The 25,712-nt window shown below is 45.2% G+C and overlaps 1 protein-coding gene across 3 annotated transcripts; it reads left to right on the top strand.

Moving 5' to 3' along the window:
- Positions 1 to 178: 178 nt before the first annotated feature.
- On the top strand, positions 179 to 25,167 carry PATZ1 (POZ/BTB and AT hook containing zinc finger 1). Of its 3 annotated transcripts, none has more exons than XM_044275461.1 (6): positions 179 to 411; positions 974 to 2,158; positions 8,845 to 8,908; positions 14,089 to 14,260; positions 19,872 to 20,009; positions 24,085 to 25,167. In XM_044275461.1, exons 2-6 carry the CDS (start codon positions 1,014 to 1,016, stop codon positions 24,606 to 24,608), a joined length of 2,043 nt encoding a protein of 680 aa, XP_044131396.1. In that variant the 5' UTR covers positions 179 to 411; positions 974 to 1,013; the 3' UTR covers positions 24,609 to 25,167. The 3 variants fall into 3 exon arrangements, with proteins under 3 accessions (XP_044131396.1, XP_044131395.1, XP_044131398.1); XM_044275460.1 differs by having other exon boundaries at positions 179 to 397; positions 24,085 to 25,066; XM_044275463.1 differs by lacking the exon at positions 19,872 to 20,009 and having other exon boundaries at positions 179 to 397; positions 24,085 to 25,062.
- The last annotated feature ends 545 nt before the right edge of the window (positions 25,168 to 25,712 follow it).

Below are 25,712 nucleotides of genomic sequence, written 5' to 3'. Positions count from 1 at the left end.
GTGATACGAGCACACCGTGGATGTAGACTACCTTGTGCCCATAGTGAATATGCATATTATTCCGGGAGGGGTAAGAGTGGGGGGGTCGGTATGTGCGGGGTCTCCCAGTCTGCTCACAGGGGCGGGGGGGAGTGCTCACAGGGAGGGGGGACCGGGGGGCGGACACTGATTCTCAGCCCGGGGGGGGATCAGACACAAAGAGGCTGCGGAGGATCCGGTCAGAGCTACCCCTGAGTCCGGTGCGGGGGGGTCCGGGTATCCGGTTGGGGGTCTCGGTTTCCGGTGTTGAGGAGCAGATTGGAGCGCGCGGCAACACACCGGGAACCTGCACCGGGGCTCCTGAAACCATCAGCCCGCGCAGCGCGCACCCGCGGAGGCAAGGGGAGGAGCTACGCGGGTATGCGCACCCAGGTGACATCACCCTGAACCCCCAATATATTATAGGGGACCCTGCATAGATCCCCTTCATGAATCTTATACAGGTCCTCTGTAGTCAGGCCTGAATACCAAGTGCACCCCCCCCCCCCCAGCAAGCACCTCTACTACCCTAGATATGTACAGTCACCACATGATTGTTCCCTCCAGTCCTGCAGGACATACCTGTGCACCTGAGTATACTCCTTACCTTATGCTGTAGTGGCCCACATACTGCCTGGGGTAGCAGTGCCCACCAAACCATGGGAATTGTTTTTAAAATGATGTCCTTTCAATCAAGCCATAACATAAGACAATATGGACTATGGACTCTTTTATTCTGTATTGGTATGATTTGAGAGCGTATTATAGCAGTTGACATCCTACCACTGTTTTCCATAGCATTTGTTAACATGATCTGTGATGCCTCTTTTTGAAGATGTGAAGAAGACATCTAAATGTCTCTAAGAGTACTTCATTATAACCTAATTTCATGTTTCTGTCTCTTCGGGACTGTTCAAATGACCATATTAGTTTTGGTGTTTACATTCTCCCTTAGGTCTAGAATTATATGCCCTTGGATCCCCGTCCTACTTAAGATGGAGCGTTTGGTAGAGGGCTGTGGGCCATCGTGCTTCACCTATCAGGTACGTCAACACAGCTCTGATGTTCTCAACCAACTCAACCAGCAACGCAAGAGCGGTGGGCGCTTCTGTGATGTAGTTCTTCGTGTCGGAGAGGATAGTTTTCCTGCCCACCGTGCTGTTCTAGCTGCCTGCAGTCAATACTTTGAGTCTGTGCTTGGAGAAACAGAGGGGCCAACTCCCCGGGAGATTGAGATGCACACAATCAGCTCCAAGGTTTTTGGGGATATTTTGGACTTTGCATATACTGCTCGCATCATTATCAGACTGGAGAGTTTTCCAGAGCTAATGACGGCTGCCAAATTCTTGTTAATGCGCTCAGTGATTGATATTTGCCAAGAGGTCATCAAGCAGTCCAATGTTCAAATCTTGGTACCCCCAACACGACCAGAACTCATGCTTTTTCGTTCTGGAGCCTCTGACCTTGGATTTCCATTGGACATGACTAATGGGACTGTTATGAGTGGCTCAGGTATTGCAGGGTCCATAGGGGATGAAGAAGATGACTCTGTTCGCCCAGGCCCAGCTGTGCCAAGTCAAGCTTCTCTTCTAGCGCTTGGTGGTTCGTCACAAATTCTACCGTCTCAGTACCAAGTGGGACTACAAGGACTTGGAAGTAAACGAGGCCGTGGCAGGCCGAGAAAGCCTAGCGTTTTAGACTCTGTACTGTTTGGAGCTGTTGGTGGTTTGCGGGATGGATTAGTACTTCCTTGTGGACTTTGTGATAAAGTCTTCACAGATCCTATAAGACTGCGCCAACATGAGGCACAGCATGGAGTCACAAGCCTGCAGCTGGGTTATGGAGACCTACAAGCACCTCGTATTGGAGAGAATGGGCTCACCCAGGAGGACTCTGGGACCCCTAGAAAAAGGAACCGTGCAAGAAAACAGGTAGCTTGTGATTTGTGTGGGAAGATTTTTCGAGATGTGTACCATCTGAATAGACACAAGCTGTCTCACTCTGGAGAGAAGCCTTATTCTTGTCCTGTATGTGGACTGCGGTTCAAACGGAAAGACAGAATGTCCTACCATGTACGCTCACATGATGGTTCGGTTGGGAAGCCCTACATCTGTCAGAGCTGTGGAAAGGGATTCTCTCGGTGAGTTCAGCCAACATGGCCTTCAGGGAAATATTGGCATATCAATAGTTTGAGATGAATAACACTTACCTATACTAGTGGTAGAATAAAATTGAATAAAGTTGCTTTCACACATTGAGTGTTTGATTCGTGATTTTTATCAGTTATTATGAACCAAAACCAGGTGCAGGTAAAAATAAATAAAAAGGACGGAGATATCTTTCTATTATACATTAGGGCATGGCTACATGGCGATTTTGGGCGCGACACAAGTATTGCAGTGTATCAAGGCAGCCACAGACATTAATGGGGTCGCATCGTGACTCACACATTTGCCACGACCCCAAACCTCGCCGTGTAGGTGTACCCTTATCTCTGTGGAGCCTCCACTTCTGGTTTTGGCTCACAATCACCGATGGAAATCACTTATCAAACTCTGACAGTTTAAGAGGAGCTTAAGAAGGCTGAGAATTCTGAGAGGGGTTTTCCAGCTTTGGGTACTTCTCCATCTCCATACCGCTCCTTGGCTCCCTTCGGTGGTCTTCCAGTCTTTGTCCTGTAAACCTCTGGACAGACAGGTTCATGTGCACCACTGCAACCAATGACTGGTCTCAGCAGTGATGTGTCCCCAAGCAGCTAGTCATTACTGAGTACCGTGCTGCTATGGGACATGTGTTAAAGATGAAGACCACTGAGGGTATCTGGAATGGAGAGGTGGGGAGCGGAAGAGTATGAGTTTTTCAAGAGGTACAACATGGGGTCTGTTAAAAATGTTTCCAAAGCTGGACAACCCCTTACACACAATTCAAACAAACCTTTTCAACCAAAACTGTTTTTCGTCGGACGAAATTTAACAACGATTGACCATTTTAGCTAATTGATGATCAAGACTGTCAAGTTGCCTGTGTTAAAAAATTTCATCCGATGGTCGATAGCCCTTGATAGGGTGGCAGTACACACTACATTGTGCATGGCTGTGCCGCTGTAACGATTGTTCACCAGATAACCGTTCATTCAACCATCCAACTACTTCTATCTAATGTGTATGGCCATCTTTAGGGCTCTTTCACACGAGCAGATCCCATGCGTGGAATCCGCTGCGTGAAATAGTGCCAAGCCCCGTTCCGGAGAGCAGAGACATGGAGCATTAACGGTGACAACTTTATCTCACTAAGGTTTTGTAGTAAAAACCTCACAGTCAATCATGTTAATGCTCCGTGTCTCTGCTGTCCGGAACGGGGCTTGGCACACTTTCACGCAGCGGATTCCACGCACGCATCCGCTCGTGTGAAAGAGCCCTTAGAGTGTCACTGTCTTGGATCGGTGATGCAGTAAGTGTGTCCTGGCTTTAACAATTCAGCAGCGTGCCAGCCCTAAACCCCACTGGGGCTTTTTGCACCTTCCTGCTTAACCTCCTCAATATTGTGTTGTAACAAAAGCAAATCAAAGCTATTTAGTGGTAGCGATATTCTAGAGCATTACTGTACATTATCCACCGATAATAGGCCCACAGTATGGCTCCAGAAATGGAGATCATGTATTACTGTTTTACAATGCAAAAAACATGAAAACCACAGACAGAGAACTGCTGTCATGACCTACAGTATAGAAATGGTGGCCACTGGCTGCTATGGGCAGTATTACTGTATTAGTAGCACTAGATTTCCAAACCACGCACAACGACTCAGGCTTCTTACACACGTCCGGATCCGCAAAATCCGGATACTTTTCGTGAGCAATCTGCAATTTTCTCCCTCTCAGACCTCATGTATTTTGCGGCCCTTAACCGCAGAATAGCAAAATACGGATACCATCCGTGTGGCATCTGCATTTTTTTGTGTGGACCTATTGACGTCATAGGACATGTTCTATAATTTGTGAAACGGACATAGAGATGCAGACATCACCTGGATGACTTCCATGTGCTGTCCGTTTATTTTTATTAGTTTTTTTGCGGACACATAGAAATAAATGCAGATCCAACACAGATGCAAAATACGGCCATGTGCATGAGGCCTTAAGCCGCTTTCTCTGATGATGTTAGGCTGCGTTTTGGAGATGAGGCAGCCTGATCCGGCACAAATGCCGACTGTCAGTTGGACAACATGAAACGTTTTTTTTTCTTTTGTCCGGCAGCCCAGCATTTAAGCACGCATATACAAATCGGAGGGAAAAGCGACATTTTAGGATACATTTCAGGAGCGTTTTAGAAGTGGGGGTGTATATATATAAATATATATATATATATGAAGTGCTAGGTGGCAGACTTGTATAGATAGTACGCTAAATTCTCCTCAGCCTAAACATTGATCTCAGGTTAAAGTATAGAGGTCTAACAGAGCTTGGTGATCACAGAATACCGCACGTGTTTTACCCTTAAAGTGCTGGAATGCTTTTTATAAAGTGTATGTATGTATAGCACTTGCTTAGCAATGTATATAAGGCTTGATCAGTACGCAGTGAGATGTGTACATTGCAGTTATTCTTCTCTGCTGTATGCATAGCTGACTGCACTTGTAATGGAAGTTGCTTGCATGCAAAATACTCTCCCCCCACCCCCCTATTTTCATTTGCCCATGGGACGCCATCTCAGAGCGTGTGCACCATGGGCCCCCCACCCAAATGGAGGATTGCAGCCAGCGTGCACTGATTGGTCAGAAGGAGGCAGGGAGGGGTGCTAGAAGAACTACAAAGACTGACTCTCCTCCCCAACAGGAAAAACGCAGTCTATGCTCTCCTCTGTGCAAAGGACAGAGGGACACAGAAAGATAGGGGGGGGGGGGGATTTTACAGAAGGGCTGCAACCACCACTGAGCATGTGTGGGTGGAAGAGGGGGGAGGCAGTGGAGAAATACCCATACACACAGCTATTTGCAGATTGCACAGTATCTTCATTAAGGCCTCTTTCACACGAGCGTGACGGATTGGCTCTGGACGCGTTCAGTGAAACTCGCACCAGTTTTGTCTGCGATTGCGTTCAGATGTTTCGCTTTTTCCGCACGGGTGCAATGCGTTTTGATGCGTTTTTCACACGCGTGATAAAAAGGTGAAGGTTTACAAACAACATCTCTTAGCAACTATCAGTGAAAAACGCACTTGCTTGCGGATGCAATGCGTTTTTCACGCAGCCCTATTCACTTCTATGGGGCCAGGGCTGCGTGAAAAATGCAGAATATAGAACATGCTGCGATTTTCACTCAACGCAGAAGACTCATGTGCACAGCCCCATTGAAATGAATGGGTCAGGATTCAGTGTGGGTGCTGTGTGTTCACGTCACGCATCGCACCCACGCGGAAAACTCGCTCTTGTGAAAGGGGCCTTAGTGATTTGCGGCAGAAATTTCTGCAACTGCAAATCCATTCCATTCATCTGATTGGGGTTGTCTCTGCAGCTTGTGCAAGGATTTTGCAAGCCCCATTCAAATGAATGGTGGAACAGTCACAGAAATTTCTGCAACAAATTTAAAGCGTGTAAATATTCTCTCTGCATGATTTCTTTTTTTTAAGGCTATATTCACATGACTGTATCTGTTTTGCGGTTCGCAAACAGCAGATCCACTAAATACGGGGACCTTCCATGTGCAATCCACTTTTTTCTCAGTCCCATTAACAGAAATGGACATGTTCTATAATTTGTGTGCTGTCCATTTTTTGGGCGGACCCATAGAAATGAATATGTCCATGTATAATCTGCAAAAAATGCGGATCGGAGGTGGATCAAAAACATGGTTGTGTCTTTCAGTGTTGTATTGTGTTTGACTAGTGTGTTCTCCTATGCTATTTACAATGATCTCTTATCACAGCAGCGACCATGTCCTCCTGTACTGCACAGGGGAGGGCAATGACTAAAGAGAATATGTCATCACAAAATGACCTATCGTTTAACTTTTCTTCATGTTCAACTTATTTTTAATGAATTTTGGTGATAGTTTAAATTTTCCCTAAATCCTTCAGTTTTCTCACTTACCAGTAAGCCTATAGGCGCCACTTGGTCTGTACAGATCACTGTTCTGGAGACACCACATTATCATCACAGGCAGGATTGGAATGATGGATATTATAGATAGATAAATAATCGATAGATATGATATATATGTTAGATAGATAAATACATTTGCTATAACACAGGATCCATCATTCACAATAGCTGATATTACAGCTTATCTCCCCCCTCCTGATCTCTGCACAGGTCACAGAGCATGCCTAGAAATCTCTCCCATAGAAGTCAATGGGGGAGATTTATCGAAACCAGTGTAAAGGAAAACTGGCTTAGTTGCCCGTAGCAACCAATCAGATTCCAGCTTTTATTTTTCACAGTGGAAGCTGATTGGTTGCTATGGTCAATTAAGCCAGTTCTACTTTAAAGAAAAAATATGGGGGATTCAGCCCGCACAACCCCTAGCAGGTGCTCATTGCTATGGCGAAATACAGATACAAACGCATAAACACAAAATGCAATCGCACTCTGCAACCAGCACTCTGCCCTGCCTTTATCCTGGATGTTGAATAAGGCATTGGTGTACATTTTGGCCAAACGTAATAAGCCACTCACCACGTCAAGGTCGCCTTAATGAGTCCACTCATTAAGGCGACCTTGACGTGGTGAGTGGCTTATTACGCTTTGGCCAAAATGTACACCAATGCCTTATTCAACATCCAGCATAAAGGCAGGGCAGAGTGCTGGTTGCAGAGTGCGATTGCATTTTGTGTTTGGCCTCGTTCACATCAGCGTTCAGCCTTTCCGTTCTCCTGCTCCGTTATAGGAGCAGGAGAACGGAAAGGACGGATTGGGCACATAACTGAGGCGAGCGGAGCCTACGGACCCCATAGACTATAATGGGGTCCGTTAGGTTTACGCTCAGAAAATGACTTTGGAGCGGAGACAAAAGTCCTGCATGCAGGACGCTGGTGTGAACTCAGCCTTAATCAGTTCTACTTTACACCAGTTTTGATAAATCTCCCCGAATGAGTCCCCTCCAGTCTTTTGGGTCTGTGGCCCTTAGTAGTCGCTGTGAAGCATATCTCTTACTGCTGTTAAAGGCATCCCCCACAATCATGTTCAGGAAATAGAATAAAAAAATCTATAATCAGAAAGCCTTATATTGCCCCAGAAACAATGGCGAGAATAACTACATAATATGCATGTGATGGACCATGCCAAGGTTGATCCCAAAGACTTTTGTGGATTCCACATAACAAAATATGTCTGTGTGCCCTTAGGCAAGGGTCCTCCACTACACATTTTAGTTGGTTGCAGAGGAGATTTAATTTGCAGAATCTCTTAGGCCTCATGCACGCGACTGTTGTTTTGATCCGCATCCGAGTCACAGTTTTTGCGGCTCGGGTGCGGACCCATTCACTTCAATAGGGCCGCAAAAGATGCGGACAGCACTCTGTGTGCTGTCCGCATCCGTTGCTCCGTTCCGTAGCCCCGGCCAAAAAATATAACCTGTTCTATTCTTGTCCGTTTTGCGGACAAGAATAGGCATTTCTACAATGGGCCACCCGTTCCGTTCCACAAATTGCGGAAGGCATACGGGCAGCTTCCGTTTTTTGCGGATCCGCAAAAACCGGAACGGTCGTGTGCATGAGGCCTTAAAGTGTCACTGCACTCTGAAAAAACTTTTAGACATATCAAAAGTTTTGATTGGTGGGGTCTGAGTGCTTAGACCCCCACTGATCGCCAGAACGAGGAGAGAGAAGCGCTCACATATTGCACTTCTCCTTGCTGCAGGACACAGGCCCAATAGAAGTCTATGGGCCTGTCTCGCTTCCTGTCCTGAAGGAGGAGAGTGAGCATGATATGCGAGCGCTTCCGTCTCCTTGTTCTAGTGATCTTGATGGTCTCAGCACTCAGACCCCAACTGAGCAAAACTTTTAATACGTTTCTATGACATATCAAAAGTTTTTTGAAAGTGCAGGTACTCTTTAAATACAATTTTTGCCAAAAATTACTGGTGGGCAGGTACACCGGCCATGAAGTGTCATAAGAAGGAGAAATGTGTCTAGCATAACATACCATTTTAAAAATGTTGGTGCAGTTTTTCCCTCTGGTCTCCTGTTGGGGGTCTTCTTTAGAGTGGAGTATTTTTGACATTTCCTTAGGGTAGCTTCATATCTGCGGTAAAGGTAATTCGGTAGTCTATTATGGCATAGGAAGAAACTAGCCAGACATAGCCTCTCAGGCTATGAGCTGAGCGCTGTGATTGGCCAGCGCTGCAGCATGGGAGAAGGAGGCGCCGGCAGGTTACCCTGGGTGGAGCCTAACTGTAAAGATACCGGAGGCAATAACGGGAGAACGGAGCGGCGCTCAGGTATAACAGTAAGTGCAGGGGGGTCCCTGGGCGCCGCTCTACATGCCTGTATAGTTACTTTAGAAGTTTTATTCTGGTGAAAAGTCCTCTTTAAGCATAACTACATTTCAGCATTATCAGTAATTTGTGTATGCTTTTGCCTTGAAAATCCAAGCAAATAGACCTCTAGCACAATTCCCTTAAAATATCGCATTGCATACCGTTATCGCAATTTTTAGGGCCCTAATCGCAATCGCACAAAATTCCCATATCGTGCAGCCCTAATATCCATCAGAGTACAAAAGTAACCCTTTGGGAGTGTGTATTTTATTAATCATGGACCATACCTTCTTGAAATGAATGCGCTTTTATTATTCTGACATGTAAGCCTGTCTGATGTATTTTCCTTTGCAGGCCGGACCATCTGAATGGACATATAAAACAAGTTCATACATCAGAGCGACCCCACAAGTGTGAGGTATGGAAAGCAGAACGGTGCTAGTAATTACGGTACAGGAAGATTGCTGTTGATATAGACTTTGGAGAGTTTCACATGAATGGATTGTGGTTGCATTTTTGCTTGTGTATTATGGACGAGCGTCTTAACCCAATCCAAGGTCTAAAGCAGGCATGCTCAACCTGCGGCCCTCCAGCTGTTGAAAAACTACAACTCCCAGCATGCCCGAACAGCCTACATCAGGGCATTCGCTGGAGGGCCGCAGGTTGAGCATGCCTGGTCTAAAGGCTCATTCACATGTCAGTGTTCCACGGACGAGTGCTGTACATGTTCTTAACGGACAGCACACGTCCCCATTCATTTTAATGTGTATATTTAGTCATCAGTGTTTTAGCATGGTCTGTGTTTTTAGCACAGAAGCATACTCTATTTTGTTTGTGTTCACGGATCTATCACGCCCATTATAGTCTATGGGTCTGTGAAAGCCACGGATGCCATACGTGTTGCATCCGTGTTTCACAGATCATTAGGATGAGATGCTTTGAAAATTATTTTGCAGCTGTTCGGGGTGAGTGAAACACGGATAACACACGGACAGCAAAACACTGACACTGACATTGTTTACCTGCTAGCAGGTGTAATTTCATCCAAGCCGTCCCATTAATTTCAATGGTACGGATCGCTTCTATACACTTGTATAGGAGCGATCCGTCCTATTGAAATGAATAGGACGGCTTGGGTGTAATTACACCTGCTTACCACTGCAGAGGCGACGGCGAGAAGGTAAACAGTGAAGATGAGGCAGGGCTGGCACGGCGCGCGCCTCCTCTTCAAACAGCTGATCGGGGGGGGGGGGGGGTACCGGGTGTCGGACCCCCTCCGATCTGATATTGATGACCTATCCTGAGGATAGGTCATCAATATTAAAAGCCTGGAGAACCCCTTTAAATTTGAATTAGTAGACCCCTGGTTGGTCTTGGACACTCATCAGTAATATGAGCGCAGAGACGTACCCATAATACGCTTGTGTGAGACTCGCCTCAGTCACATAATTCACACTTTACAATAACTTTTGTTCTACCTGTCTTTAGTTGACTGATAATAAGTCACAAGCTGCCTTTCTTGATGCAGTTACCTCACAGACCTCTATCTGGTAGCTTGTTGGTGGTCTAGTTCCATTCATTGGAGCTAAACCTAGAGCATGTCCGCATGAAAACCCACAGCATAAGGCCTCATGCACAAGACCGTTGTTGTGTCCCGTGTCCGTTGTTCCGTTTTCCGTGATTTTCTGTGGACCCATTGACTTTCAATGGGTCCATAGAAAACTTGGCTAATGCACCGTTTGTCATCCGCGTCCGTGATCCGTGTTTCCAGTCCGTGAAAAAAATAGGACCTGTCCTATTTTTTTCACGGACAACGGTTCGCGGACCCATTCAAGTCAATGGGTCCATGAAAAAACACGGATGCACACAAGATTGTCGTCTGCGTCAGTTTTTTTCCTATCATTTGCATGGCAAACTAAACTTCGAGATCCTCCAAAAGTAAAGGAAGACACACGGAAACAAAAACGTACACGGATCACGGAACAACGGAACCCCTTTTTGCGGACCGCAAAAAAATACTGGCGTGTGCATGAGGCCTAAGCCTAAGCACTGCGCAGTGGTTTCTGCCGTGGGACACATGGTGGATTTTTTTGTGGACAAAATCCACCGACTGAACATTCTCTAAGGCCCCTTTTTACACGGGCGAGTATTCCGCGCGGATGCGATGCGGGAGTTGAACGCATTGCACCCGCACTGAATCCCGACCCATTTATTTCTATGGGGCTGTTCACATAAGCGGTGATTTTCATGCATCACTTGTGCATTGCGTGAAAATCGCAGCATGCTCTATTTTGTGCATTTTTCACATAACGCAGGCCCCATAGAAATGAATGGGGTTGCGTGAAAATCGCAAGCAAGTGCGGTGCGATTTTCACGCACGGTTGCTAGGAGACGATCGGGATGGAGACCCGATCATTATTATTTTCCCTTATAACATGGTTATAAGGGGAAATAATTGCATTCTGAATACAGAATGCATAGTAAAATAGCGCTTGAGGGGTTAAAAAAAAAAAAAAAAAAAATTTAACTCACCTTAATCCACTTGATCGCGCAGTCGGCATCTCTTCTGTCTTCTTTTTTTGCTTTGTGCAGGAACAGGACCTGTGGTGACGTCACTACGGTCATCACATGATCCATCACCATGGTGATGGATCATGTGATGGACCTTGTGATGACTGTGACGTCACCACAGGTCCTGTTCCTGCACAAAGCAAAGAAAGAAGACAGAAGAGATGCCGACTGCGCGATCAAGTGGATTAAGTTAAGTTAAATTATTTATATTTATTTTTTAACCCCTCCAGCGCTATTTTACTATGCATTCTGTATTCAGAATGCTATTATTTTCCCTTATAACCATGTTATAAGGGAAAATAATACAATCTACAGAACACCGATCCCAAGCCCGAACTTCTGTGAAGAAGTTCGGGTTTGGGTACCAAACATGCAGATTTTTCTCATGCAAAACGCATTACAATGTTTTGCACTCGTGCGGAAAAATCGTGCATGTTACCGCAACGCACCCGCACCTTTTCCCACAACGCCCGTCTGAAAGAGGCCTAAGGCCTCTTGCACACATTTTGCAAACAAGTTCGGTCAGTTTTGTCTGCGATTACATTCAGTTTTTTCTGCGTGGGTGCAATGCGTTTTGATGCGTTTTTCACGCCCGTGATAAAAAACTGAAGGTTTACAAACAACATCTCTTAGCAACCATCAGTGAAAAACGCATCACGTTTTTTCAGAAGCCCCATTCACTTCTATGGGGCCAGGGCTGTGTGAAAAACGCAGAATATAGAACATGCTGCGATTTTCACGCAAAGCAGAAGTGATGCTTGAAAAACAACGCTCATGTGCACAGACCCATTGAAATAAATGGTTCAGCATTCAGTGCGGGTGCTATGCGTTCACGTCACGCATTGCACCCACGCGGAAAACTCGCGGACTAAGGCCCCTTTCACACGAGCGTGACGGATTAGGTCCGGATGCGTTCAGGGTGCGTTCAGTGAAACTCGCACTATTTTGCAAGCAAGTTCAGTCAGTTTTGTCTGCGATTGCGTTCAGTTTTTTCCGCGCGGGTGCAATGCGTTTTGATGCGTTTTTCACGCGCGTGATAAAAAACTGAAGGTTTACAAACAACATCTCCTAGCAACCATCAGTGAAAAACGCATCGCACCCGCACTTGCTTGCGGATGCAATGCGTTTTTCACGCAGCCCCATTCACTTCTATGGGGCCAGGGCTGCGTGAAAAACGCAGAATATAGAACATGCTGCGATTTTCACGCAACGCAGAACTGATGCGTGAAAAACAACGCTCATGTGCACAGACCCATTGAAATGAATGAGTCAGGATTCAGTGCGGGTGCTATGCGTTGACGTCACGCATTGCACCCGTGCGGAAAACTCGCTCGTGTGAAAGGGGCCTAAGGGTGCTGCTACACATTCAGGTTTTTTTAAACCAAAACCAGGACTGGATTCAAATAAACAGGAAAGGCCACTCCCAAGTGACAAGAACATGCAAAAAGGGGTCTTGTAACTTTTTTTTATGCCAAAAACTGGCATAGCGATGTCAGTAAATTACTTCTCTCTTCCACACAGATTTTGGCTTCAAAAACTGTATCAAAGAACCGGAATGTGTGGCAGCACCCAGACTTCCATGCATTTCATTAGAGAACAGGGAGTTTGGTATTTTATTGGAAACCCCTTTAGCAATGTATATATTTGCTTTCCATTTACAGACCATATAGACAGCCATCAAAAGACTCTGTGGAATCTATGGTCAGACTACAGCTTCCTGTATTGTAGAGCTAAGGGTCGAGATTTTGAAATGATCTGCTGTGCTACAGGTTTTTATCAAAATGTTGATGCTGCTAAAGGGAATTTGGCAATAAAAATAAATCCTGTTACGCTGGGTTCACACCTGATCGTTCGCGATGGAGCGCTCTGTATGCGCGATTGTACGGGCGTTTGCAATCGCGCATACAGAGACAAGCGAACACCTATTGTCGCGCGTTCCCGCTGAAGTCTATGTACGGGAACGCGCGACAAGACGCCCCGAAGAAGCTCATGTACTTCTTGGGGCATCTGGCGTTTTACAGCGCGATCGTATGCGCTGTAAAACGCTCAGGTGTGAACCCAGCCTTAGGGTATGTCCACAAGGTCAGGTTTCTGCATGCAGTTTTTGAAGCCAAAATCAGAAGTGGATCATACATAGGAGGAGACAAAGTATAAAGGACAGATAGAACCTCTCTATTTCAAATTCACTCTTGGCTTTGGCTTCCAAAACTGTATTAAGAAACCTGACCGTGTGGTTGTACCATCAACTAATGTATTGTTTAAATGGCTGCCATCCAGAAGATTGGGACAGTTGCTAATCCTGTCTAATATTTAGACAGTGCAAGAGTAGACATCGTAATGATGCGTCAGATACATAACTGTGGCTACATCTTCAGATTCCCTAGTCTAACTTTATACTACCTGTTGGCCTAGGAACCGACAACCCCTATGGTCCTAACCTGTGTCCCATAAAAATAAATACACCTGTCCCGCTGTGCCCACACCACTGCCCTGTTTGTGTACTTCTGTACTGCTGTGAGGAGTGACAGGACCAAGCCACTTCCTGGTACTGTGGGGGCAGGAATGGGGCAGCTGCTTGGGTACAGCAGGGCAAGTAGACAATCGAGTATGGTGGCTACAGCATGGGCAACTCAGTATGATAGATTGTCAGCTCCTAGGTAGGACCCTTTCCAACAAGCCACACCCCATTCCCGTTAAGTCATGTCCCTTTGTTTGACAAGGCTAAAAAAGTACCTAAAACAATAAATGTGATACAAGGCATGTACGTCAATTTTGTTTTTGAACAAAATGCACAGAATTTTGGCACATTTTGATTGGTAATCTCTGCCATTGTGTTAATGCAAAAAAAGGCAAGAAAAGTACAACATGTGAATAAACCGATATGATAACTATATAGAGTAAATACATTGGGGGTCATTTTACGCTGGTCTTTGATAGCCCCTGCGATAGCTTCTTAGTAAATAACCCCCACACTTTTTGTAAATTGCTTCTAACAGTATGTGAACACTGATGTCGTCTCTGTTTCAGACATGTAATGCCTCCTTTGCTACACGGGACCGGCTGCGCTCACACTTGGCTTGTCATGAGGATAAAGTTCCGTGTCAGGTGTGTGGGAAATACTTAAGAGCTGCTTATATGGCTGATCATTTGAAGAAACACAGTGAAGGACCGAGCAACTTCTGCACCATCTGTAACCGAGGTAACTAGAAGGTTAGGTCCGTTGTAAGCAGTGTTATGTCAGGAAATCGCTCGGCTACCTTTTACTGAAGCAGATATCACTAAGTTTGTCTGTTTACATGAAGGAAAGTTTAAGGGTTAATACGCTGGGGGAAGTCATTTATCTAAGACCGGCTTTTTATACTGGGAGGGAGATTTATCAAAACTGTTGTAAAGGATAATGGGCTTACTTGCCCATGGCAACCAATCAGATTCCTCCTTTGATTTTTCAGAGCTCCTTTGGAAAATGAAAGGTAGAATCTGATTGGTTGCTATGGGCAAGTAAGGCAGTTTTCCTTTGCACCAGTTTTGATAGCCCCTGCATTGCAGGAGGAAGCTCCTAATTAATGACGAGGCGCAGGTCTCATAATAAATTAGCTGCACTTCTAGCAGTCCGTGTGCCTGGAGTGAAAACTACTGCAGCAGTCTACACTCCTCTTTTACATCTGTTTTCAGGCATAAACGTTAGTAAATTGGCTGGGGCCAATATTCCGGCCCCTGCCACTCCCAAGTGGGGAAGGTGGCATATAAATGTCCATGAGGCAAACTATTGTCTCATGGACGTTTAAAAATTTGCAAGGAAGGGTCTTGTGACTTTTTTTATGCCAAAAACTAGCTCAGTGATGTTATTAAATGACCCCCTTTGTGTCTTCTCCTGGATGGACCCATATTGGAAATCTAAAGAGGAGATGTATCAAAACTGATGTAAAGGAAAACTGTCTTAATTGCCCATAGCAACCTATCAGACTCCACCTTTTATTTTTCAGAGCTCATTTGGAAAATTAATGGTGGAATCTGATTGGTTGCTATGGGCAACTAAGCCAGTTCTACTTTACACCAGTTTGATAAATCTCTCCCTAAATGTACTCTGGCTTAAAAGGGTTTTCCGAAAGTTTTTTTTACTGATGCAATATCTGATCATTGGGGTCCGACACCTGGGACCCCCACTGATCAGCTCTTTGAGAAGGCAGCAAGCACAGCGCCATGCATTGTATAGTGGCTGTGCTTGGTATTACAGCTCAGCCACATTCGCTTGGCCAGAAGAGGGAGAACTGAGCCTCTAGGACATGGATGTCAAACTCATGGCCCTCCAGATGTTGCAAAACTACAACTCCCATCATTCCCTGATAGCTGTAGTATGCCCAGGCATGATGGGAGTTGTAGTTTTGCAACAGCTGGGGGGCCACGAGTTTGACATCCCTGCTCTAGGAGTAGGGGCAACACCCCCATTGCTCCTAGAGACTCATTTGCATAAAATAAAAGTTAATTTTTCACAAAAATAGATAGAAAGCAGGGACAAAGACTGTTAGCAGCTGACATTAGCACATGTCTGTAGTCAGCCAGTTTAATAACTATGTTCCTGGTGACAGAAGCCCTTTAATGACAAGGTGGGCACCTCATTATAATTTAAGCGCACCATCCTGTCGCGTAGGGGATAAATGACCACCCAGTGTGTTAGTACCAAGGACAACAAGTTGCTGTACCAGGCACGACCACAAGTGCCACTGTGGCTTTGAAGATCCCCAAGTTGTTGTATTAATGTATTTTCCTGGAAATCTGTTTTTGGCCAATTTCAGAGAAGCATGTTCTGCTACGATTAAATTTCCGTAGCGAAACGCAGTGAACTGGCCTTTGATAGGTTTCCTTGATTGATGTAAATAAATCTTAATCATTTTCTAATGACAAGCGATACTTTCTAATATAGACTTTGATGTTGTTTTATTTTTACCCTTTCAAGATCTTTGCTTGCTGTTAAAGCAGATTAAAGCATTTAGACCCAATTCAGACGTCATTGTTTTGCATCATATGCTCAGGTTTTTTTATGCAGTTTTTGTCAACCTAAGTGCCAGTCAAGCACATCCTTGCATTTGGCTGGGGCTACACCTACACTTTTGCAGCATTTTTTATTGATTTTTAACCATCAAATGGTGGCTGCAGGCACAAGATAGCCGAGCGCTGTACTCCCAGGGCCTGAACAGCTCCCTTGCATGGCGATGGAGGAAGCCGTTCTTTCCCTATAGTAGCCTAGCCTGTAGTTCTAGCTTCGTTGAAATGTCTAGCTTCAATGTCCCATAGGTTGCAATGGTAATTCAGTGTAGTCTAAGGGACAAGCGATCTAATGATCGCATGTTAAAGTCTCCTAAGGGGACTTAATATAAGTAAAAAAAGTAAAAATAAATAAATTCTAATCACCCCTTTATACTGCTGTGTAACCTGCTAGACTTGTATGTACTGAACTACACCGACAGCATTATGTCAAAACAATTCAGTAGCTTCCAGGTCTAGTAGGGGCACACAGCATTATAAATCCTTATAATGCCATGCCATCCTGTCGGAAAGGAGCAGAGTTCAGAATGAGTACTCACACTGCCACACGCAGAGAGTTTCTTGCATTCAACTCTGTTAGATCTGTAACTAGCCTTAGGGTCCATTCACACGTCCGTAGTGTATTGCGGATCCGAAAATTGTGTATCCACAATACACCCGGCCGGTACCCCAGCAACTGCGGACAAGAATAATACATGTTCTATTTTTTTCCATAACCGTGGACCGGAAGATCGGGGGTGCGCTCCGGAAATGCGGATGCAGAGAGCACACTGTGTGCTGTCCACATCCATTCCTGCCCCATAGAGAATGAATGGGTCCGCACCCGTTCCGCAATTTGCAGACCGGATGCGGACCCATTCTACGGACGTGTGAATAGACATTCAGATTTTTTTAATACAGTTTTTGAAGCCAAAATCAGGAGTGGGTCATGCAGAGGGCGAAAGTATTAGGCCCCTTTCACACGGGCTAGTTCTCCGCGCGGGTGCAATGTGTGAGTTGAACGCATTGCACCCGCACTGAATCCGGACCCATTTATTTCTATGGGGCTGTGCACACGAGCGGTGATTTTCATGCATCACTTGTGCGTTGCGTGAAAAATCGCAGCAAGCTCTATATTCTGCGTTTTTCACGCAACGCAGGCCCCATAGAAGTGAATGGGGCTGCGTGAAAATCACAAGCATCCGCAAGCAAATGTGGATGTGGTGCGATTTTCACGCATGGTTGCTAGGTGACGATTGGGCTGGGGACCCGATCTGTATTATTTTCCCTTATAACATGGTTATAAGGGAAAATAATAGCATTCTGAATACAGAATGCAAAGTAAAATAGTGATTGAGGGGTTAAAAATAAAAATAAATTAACTCATCGAGTCCACTTAATCGCGTAGTTGCCGATCTCTGTCTTCTTCTGTAATGTTGAGCTGCCGGCTAAGGACCTGTGGTGACGTCACATCACATGATCCAATCACATGGTCCCTCACCATGGTGATTGGACCATGTGATGAGCACAGTGATGTCATCAAAGGTCCTATTCCTGTGCACAGCAAAGAAGAAGACAGAAGAGAAGCTGGGCTTCTGTGAAGAAGTTCGGGTTTGGGTACCAAACATGCTGATTTTTCTCACGCGCGTGCAAAACGCATTACAATGTTTTGCACTGGCGCAGAAAAATCGTGCATGTTCCCGCAACGCACCCGCAGCTTTTCAACGCCGGTGTGAAACCAGCCTTAAGGACAGATACTACTTCACCTCTTTTGTGAATTAGGGAGGGTTTGATTCACAATCACTAATGGAAATCACTGACCAAACACTGATGGGGGAGATTTATCCAAACAGATATGAAGGAAACTGGTTTAGTTGCCCATAGAAACCAATCAGAGTTCATCTTTCATTTTCCAAAGGAGCTCTGAAAAATGAAAGGTGAATATGATTGATTTTCGGTAAGCCTTTACAACAGTTTTGTTAAATCTCTCCCTGACATGTGAATTACTCCGCTTTCCCATAGTCAGTGTTTGGTCAGTCATTGTCAGCCAAAACCAGGAGTGTAGGTTTAAAAATACTGACCATGTGAAAATGGCCATAATGTATAATGGAAAGATTTGTACCTGTTTTGTGATTTTGACCTGCACCTGGTTTTGGCTCACAATTAAGCCGCCTGCACACGAACGTGTGCTTCCCGTTGCCGTATTGCGGACCGCATTTGAGGATCCGCAATACACGGGTGCCGTTCCGTGGGCATTCCGCATCACGGATGCGGACCCATTCACTTGAATGGGTCCGCAAATCCAGAGATGCGGAACGGAAGCACAGAACGGAACCCTACGCAAGCACTACGGAGTGCTTCCGTGGGGTTTTGTCCCGTACTTCAGTTCCGCAAGAAGATAGAACATGTCCTATCTTTTTGTGGAACGGCCGGATCGCGGACCCATTTAAGTGAATGGGTCCGCGATCCGCTGTGGCTGCCCCACGGACTGTGTTCGTGCATTGCGGGCCGCAGCACGACCACGGGGTGCACACGTTCGTGTGCAGGGGGCCTTACTAATGGAAATCGCTGACCAAACACTGACCGTGAAAGCGGCCTGGAGCCTGGTTCACACTTCAGTGAATCACAGACTTACAAATTTCCGGTCCGGCCAAAAGCTGGCATTTATGTCGGAAAGCGGCTAGTTCCCAGCATTATCTGTTATATGTTGGATACGGTGAACCCCAGCAGGCTGTTCGTCTACTGGAACAGGCTTCCGGATTTCAAAATGCAGATGTAAAAGTATCCTGAAAGGGGTTGTCTAATCACAGTCAATGGGGGCATATCACTAGGATATGCCCCCATTGTCTTATAGGTGTGGGTCCCACCTATATCAGGAACGGAGCCCCGCAAGGTGGTGGCTGGAGGACTCCGGTCCGGCCACCACCAAGCGCGCTTCCCATAGAAGTGAATGGGAGCGCACCGCACATGACCAGCCACTGCTCCCATTCACTTCTATGGGCCTGACGGAAATAGCCAAGCCAGTGCTCGGCCATTTTCTGCGGCCCCATAGAAAATGGATGGAGGGCGGCTGCACATGTGCAGTGTGCCCTCCAACACTTTTGGGACTCCATTCTCTACCCGCACCTATAAGACACTGGGGACATATCCTAGCGATACACCCCAATAGTCTGTGATGAGACAACCCCTTTAAGGTAACAGAACTTTTTCTCATACTAAACCAAGTCAGATGGACATGATCAGGACAGATGTTCAAAAATATTTCCATTCCCTGATAGCAAGCAGAGATCTTTGGCATGGTAAGTTGTTAAAAGAAAACCAAATTAGAAAGCTGCAAATCTTTTCATTTTGCAATGATTAAGTTTTAACTGCATAAAACTGGAAAACCCATTCAATATTTAATGAAATTAAGAAACGCTAGGAACAGACAAAAATGAAATAAGATAGATGATATAGCTCCGTACAGATGTTATATATGTTGTGCCAAGAATGGGACTGGATCAGAACAAAGCAGGAAGTCCTATCCCAAAGGTTTTGTCTGGAAAATGGTTCCCTGCTTTCTTCTTATGGGATCCAATCCTGGTTCTGACACCAAATATACAGTAAAAGACTGACAAGCTTAAATAGTTCTGGTATTCCTTGTGTCTGGCTGTGCAGATGAAGACATATTGCCGTCTAATCCATGCAGATTGCATTTCTGAGGTTCTTGAGTCGTCTCCATGTCTTGATGTTGTAAGCAGTCGGAGGTCTGTCAGTGGCAGCATCTTACCTGCTTTTATCTTGTCTAGGTTTCTCCTCTGCCTCATACTTAAAAGTCCATGTAAAAACACATCATGGCGCCCTCCTCAGTGCGGGCCCTCACCCGCCGGAGTCCGTCCCAAACGGTGCAGCGCTGTTCCACTGTGTCCGGACCTGTGGCGTGAAAGGCAAGCGTTGCACAGCCGGCTGTCCGTGCAGAGGGGGGCGCATCCGTGAGCTAGAATGGGTTGTTGGATATTGCATTCATTGCCAGTTGTGGTTGTACACATTGGGGGTAGATTTACTAGTACTGTCTAATAGTCAGACTAAATGTAGACTAGACAGTCTTGGACTGTTTTTAGCCTGTCTAGTCTAACTTTACACCACCTATTTGTTGGCATAGTTTACTCCAAATTTTGGTGCATTTTTGGCATGAGATGGCACTTTTGTAAGCCACACCCTTTTCTCCGCGAATCCACAACCCTTAAAGATAAGTTACACCCCTGATCGAGGAAGAAAAACTGCCTGAAAAAGTCTAAAGTAATTAATAAATGCAGGGGTAAGGGTACTTTCACACTAGCGTTTTTCTTTTCCGGCGCTGAGTTACGTCCTAGGGGCTCAAATCCAGAAAAGAACTGATCAGTTTTATCCTAATGCATTCTGAATGGAGAGAAATCCATTCAGGATGCATCAGGATGTCTTCAGATCAGGCTTTTCATAAAACCGTAGCATGTTGTACGTTTACCTCCGGCCAAAAATCCTGAACACTTTGACTGAACGCCGGATCCGGCCTTTTTCCCATTGACTTGCATTAACGCCGGATCCGGCGCCGTGTGTTCAGTCAAACTGGATCCGGCTTTTGCATGTTAAACCCGAAAAATTTGAAAAAAAAAGTTAAAGTCCATAAATGGCGGATCTGTTTTTTCCAATGCCTTTTTTCATTGTGATCAAAATCCTGATCAGGATTCAAATGTAATCCGTTTTCACGCGTTTTTCCGGATCCGGCGGGCAGTTCCGGTGTTGGAATTGAACGCCGGATTTAAACGTTAGTGTGAAAGTAGCCTAAGGCATGTACGCCCTTTTTTGGTGCAAATTGCACCAGAATTCTGGCATCATTTCTATAGTAAATCTGCCCCTTAATGTTTGAAGGGACTTATTATCCACGGACCACCAAAGCATACAGATGTTACCACTATGTGCAAACTAAGGCTATGCTGACATATCGAGTATATTTCTGCAACATACAGTAAATCTAACACTGCACACTCAAATTTCTGCAGCAGAATCTCACCAGGATTGTGTAACCCTTCACATTCGAGTCCAAAAAGTACCCCTCTATCTCTGTGGCATATTTTTCTTCTGCTCCGCTGGCAATCCATGCTGAAACTTTCTGATGCATGTAAGGGGATTGCAGAAACTGCATTCACATGCATGGCATGCAGGTTTCGGCACAAAATCTGCACCAAAATCCATGTGGAATCCAACACGTGAGCATACCCTAGGGCTCTGTTCAAACTGGTGTCATGATTCCCCTCCGTCAGTTTTCTGCTGCCCCTAACAGACCACATCATGTAATCAATCTCCTGTGTGGATGGACTCATTTAAAGAGGACCTGTCCCCTCTTCTGACATGTCCGTTGTAGTAACTACTTGCATTCCCCATGTAATAGCAATTCTGGAGCATCTATTCTCATAACACTATTTTGTGCCAGTCCTTTATTATTCCTGCTAGAAGTTACAAATGACTTACAAGTCGTTTGCAGTAAAGGTCCAGATGGGTGTTACCATTTGGGGACGTGTCCCTACACGGTCTGACATGATCAAAATCAGTGCTGCCAGTGTCAGACTGTGCAAGGACACCTCCCGATTTGTTGGGATTCATTCAAAGTGAATTCCTGGTATCCAACTTGGATCCTGTATATACAGTGTGAACAGAGCCTTAGACTGCACATACTTAGAATTATGGATTTAAAAGAGATGAAAATTAAGTCGTATACGTATATATAGATGACAGGTAGTAACTTTTGTTGACAGCAATGTAAACATAAAATCTTGGAGGTACTCACTTAATAAAACTGTGGCCACCTCCTAAAGAAACATGGTAGAATGCATATATAACAGACCAGTCTGCATGAAAAGGGTTTTCTGTAAATAAAGCTTAATCATTATATAATGAACAGCCCTGCAACTTTCCTGTACACTTACCAGTGTATGACCAATCGGACATTTCATAGGAAATGATTACTACACAGACATTGCTGATGTCAGATCACTGGGAGGTATAAGAAGGTGACAGCTACCGATGCCATAAACTTGCATTGTAAAAAAAGCAAAAAATAAAAATTTACTTTTTCAACTATGAAGAAGCTCCATCTGTTAAGGGATCAGATTAGGGAAAACAGTAGCCAAAAGTGATGTGAACAGGCCCTTCTGCCCCAAAAATGTCAACTTGAGATAAAAGAAAAAAAAAAGGAGATTAAGAAAAAATAAGCAGCTAGAAATAGGTGCATGGGGGTGTATATAACTTTCTATGTAGAGGACAGGAGCTTCTTCAGGTTCCTGTACATTACACGGTGTACTAGAAAAATACTATGGAGTTGCTCCCACCTGGTGCCCAGGGCAGCAGCTCATCCTGGCATAGGTAAAGAGCAGTACGAAGCCTGTAGTACCTGCACTATCCTGTAGGGAGGCGCTAGTAGACAGCCATTACAGGTGTTTTACCAGTGAAATGCCCATGCAGATTGGCTAAATCTCTGAAGTTACAATGGTCCAGGAAAGACCAATGTACGTTGAAAATATTGTACCCTGAGGCCATGGTCTTTTGAAGGATTACTGTGTATGTTTTGTTTCAATTCCTCACTATTTTCAAAATCTCCTTTTACTGTCAGTGGATGAAAACCCGTAAGACTTAGGGCACATGCACACGAACGTATTCTTTTTCCGTGTCTGTTCCGGTTTTGGGGGTTTTTTTTTGCGGCCCATATGCGGAGCCATTCTCTTCAAAAAAGTAAATGGAAATGACTGTGCGTGCATTCTGTGTCCACAAAATGATAGAACATGTCCTTATTGCATTACGGACAAGGATAGGACTGTTCTATTAGGGCCCAGCTGTTCCGTTCCACAAAATGCGGAATGCACGCAACCAGTATCCGTGTTTTGTGAATCTTCAATTTGCGGACCGCAAAACATCCAGTGGTCGTGTGCATGAGCGCTTAGTCCTGCTCATGCAGTTGGATAGAGCTTTGGCGGGTCTAGACAATCCTGTGTGAGCACTAGTACACATTTCTCTCCTGTATTTCTTGCATCAGTGTACAAGGGAGTGTATGCTGTACAGAGCGGGACTAGGTCTGCATGGTGCGCTGCATGTAAACAGGAATGTGTGCATTCACTGAAAGCAAACAGATCTTGAAAGTGCTACTGAGGAACACAAGGGGGGACATTTACTAAGACCGGTCTTAACCTGTCCCCTACTGGGGTCAAGATGCACCACAATTATTAAGATTCGCATGCCTTTTAATAATTGTGCACAAGCATGGCATGTGCCAAGATTTGCAACTTTTTGGCATTGAGGATATTAAATGTCCCCCAAAGTATATTAGATTACATAATTATATAACTAGTAAGCTTTATTTACATAAAATTGAAAAACCCATGTGATATTTCTCAACTTTTAATATTTAATGAAATACTAGGAAGGACTATGAGCTGACTTGGCCCCTTGTCTAATGCAAAAAGCCAATCCAGATGATCAAAGGTTAAACATTTATGTCATATCCACTTACCTGAATAAGTCTGCTGGTGGGAACCCTCATTCTTCACATAGGTGCAGGTCTAGGGGATGAGAACGTCATTTGAAATAGACTATTGGGCTGTAGCTGCCTTAGGCCTCTTGCACACAAACGTTCCCCCCCCCCCCCCCCCATTTACGTTCTGTATACGGAACCATTCATTTCAATGGGTCTGCAAAAAAAAAAAAAAAACGGAATGTACTCTGTATACATTCCGTATTTCCGTTCAAAGATAGAACATGTCCTATTATTGTCTGCATAACGGACAAGAATAGTACTGTTCTATCAGGGGCCAGCTGTTCTGTTCTGCAAAAACTGGAATGCACAGGAATGTCATCCGTATTTTTTGCAGATCCGTTTTTTGCGGACTGCAAAATACTGAAAAAGCCATACGGTCGTGTGCAAGAGGCCTTAACATAGGACTTTTCAGTAAAATAAAACGTGAAGCTTTTTCACTGACTCTTCTTATTTTGCAGAGGGGGATAAATGTCAGCATGGGGAACAAGAGAGTTCGGACTCCTACGGTGACCTGTCTGATGGAAGCGACCTCAAATCACCAGAGAAACAGAATTCTAATGGATCATATGCAACGTATGACTTGGTGATTCCCAAGAAAATAGAGACCGAACCAGAGAAACGGTATCCCTGTTCAGAGTGTGGCAGCTTCTTCCGCTCCAAGGCCTATCTTAATAAACACATTCAGAAAGTACATGCCAGGCCGCTTGGAGCAACCCTTGGTGATTTAGGGTCAACTTTAGGTCCTGCACTTGGCCCCGCCCTTGGCCCTACGCTGGGTCCAGCCCTTGGGCCTTCTCTTGGTCCAACTCTTGGTGCATCACTTGGGCCAGCTTTAGGGTCAGCACTAGCATCTCCTTTCTCTCCACAACAAAACATGTCCCTATTGGAGTCATTTGGTTTCCAAATTGTACAGTCGGCTTTTGCGTCTTCTCTCGTGGAGCCTGAGGTAGAACAGCAGGGTATTGGCGGTGAAGGGAAATAAAAGTGATACTAGTGAGGAAAATGGTAGTGCCTAATTCATGTAAAAAGCATTACTGTACATGAGCCCCCAAAATAGCTCTACAAAAGACTGGAAGACCCAATGACCTTGAAAGACAAGCACTTAGCATTTCTCTAACATTATCACTGATCTCCGAACTGTACAATGCCTCATGAGCTGATGTCTCAATGTGTCGCGGGGGCACCATGACTAATTTCTATGTGAATGTTTTGTACTCTCCTGGAAACTGATTATGAAATTGCACCACGCTAGACACATTGTAATAAACAGATTCACATGTGATGTCTTCCCAGCTATACTTTTGTGCCTCTACATGTACGCGCTCTGGTTATGATGAATTTCTTATAAAGAGGTCACTGCTGAAGAAGTGGCACTAGCCCTATGGCCTGGACACCCACAGCTTACACTCCTGATCCAACAGTTGGTACCTAAATCCATGGAACGGCAGCTGCAGAGCTACATTAGCCAGTTATTCTGGCACTGTATGGTATGGTTATTTGTGCACTGTGAGACTATTATTTTGACATTATATAGTATATTGTGGGGGGCATCAGTAGGGCTTGCAGAGGGTACCAACCAACTGAAGGCACAACAGAACTATACTTTTATTTTCTTGCCTTTAGGGTCCATTCACACGTCTGTACTGTATTGCGGATCTGCAATACACCCGGCCAGCACCCCCATAGAACTGCCTATTCTTGTCCGCAGTTGCGGACAAGAATAGGACATGTTCAATTTTTTTTCCGGAGATGCGGGCCGGAAGATCGGGGCCGCGCTCCAGAAATGCGGATGTGGAGAGCACATTGAGAATGAATGGGTCCGCTCCAGAGCCCGATATTGCGGAACAGATGCGGACCCATTCTACGGACGTGTGAATGGACGCTTAAAGGGTTCTCCAGCCCTTTCATAAAATCCCTGAATCTTCTGTCCAGTCTACGAAAGATTGTCAGTCCTTATCCCGCCGATGCCGTCTCCACTGGGCTCAGACTCGCTGTGGGCTCTTCCGCTCGGGTCAGAAAGTCTTCCTGTTCAGCTGCATATTTAGTGGATATGGGACCCTCAGTGTTGGAACCCAAGTGGAAGAGC

Source organism: Bufo gargarizans, chromosome 1 (genome assembly GCF_014858855.1).
Source record: "Bufo gargarizans isolate SCDJY-AF-19 chromosome 1, ASM1485885v1, whole genome shotgun sequence".
In the NCBI taxonomy this organism is placed as follows: Eukaryota; Metazoa; Chordata; class Amphibia; order Anura; family Bufonidae; genus Bufo; species Bufo gargarizans.
Note: the sequence above shows the minus strand (reverse complement) of the source record. Positions and strands in the feature narration are given on the sequence as shown.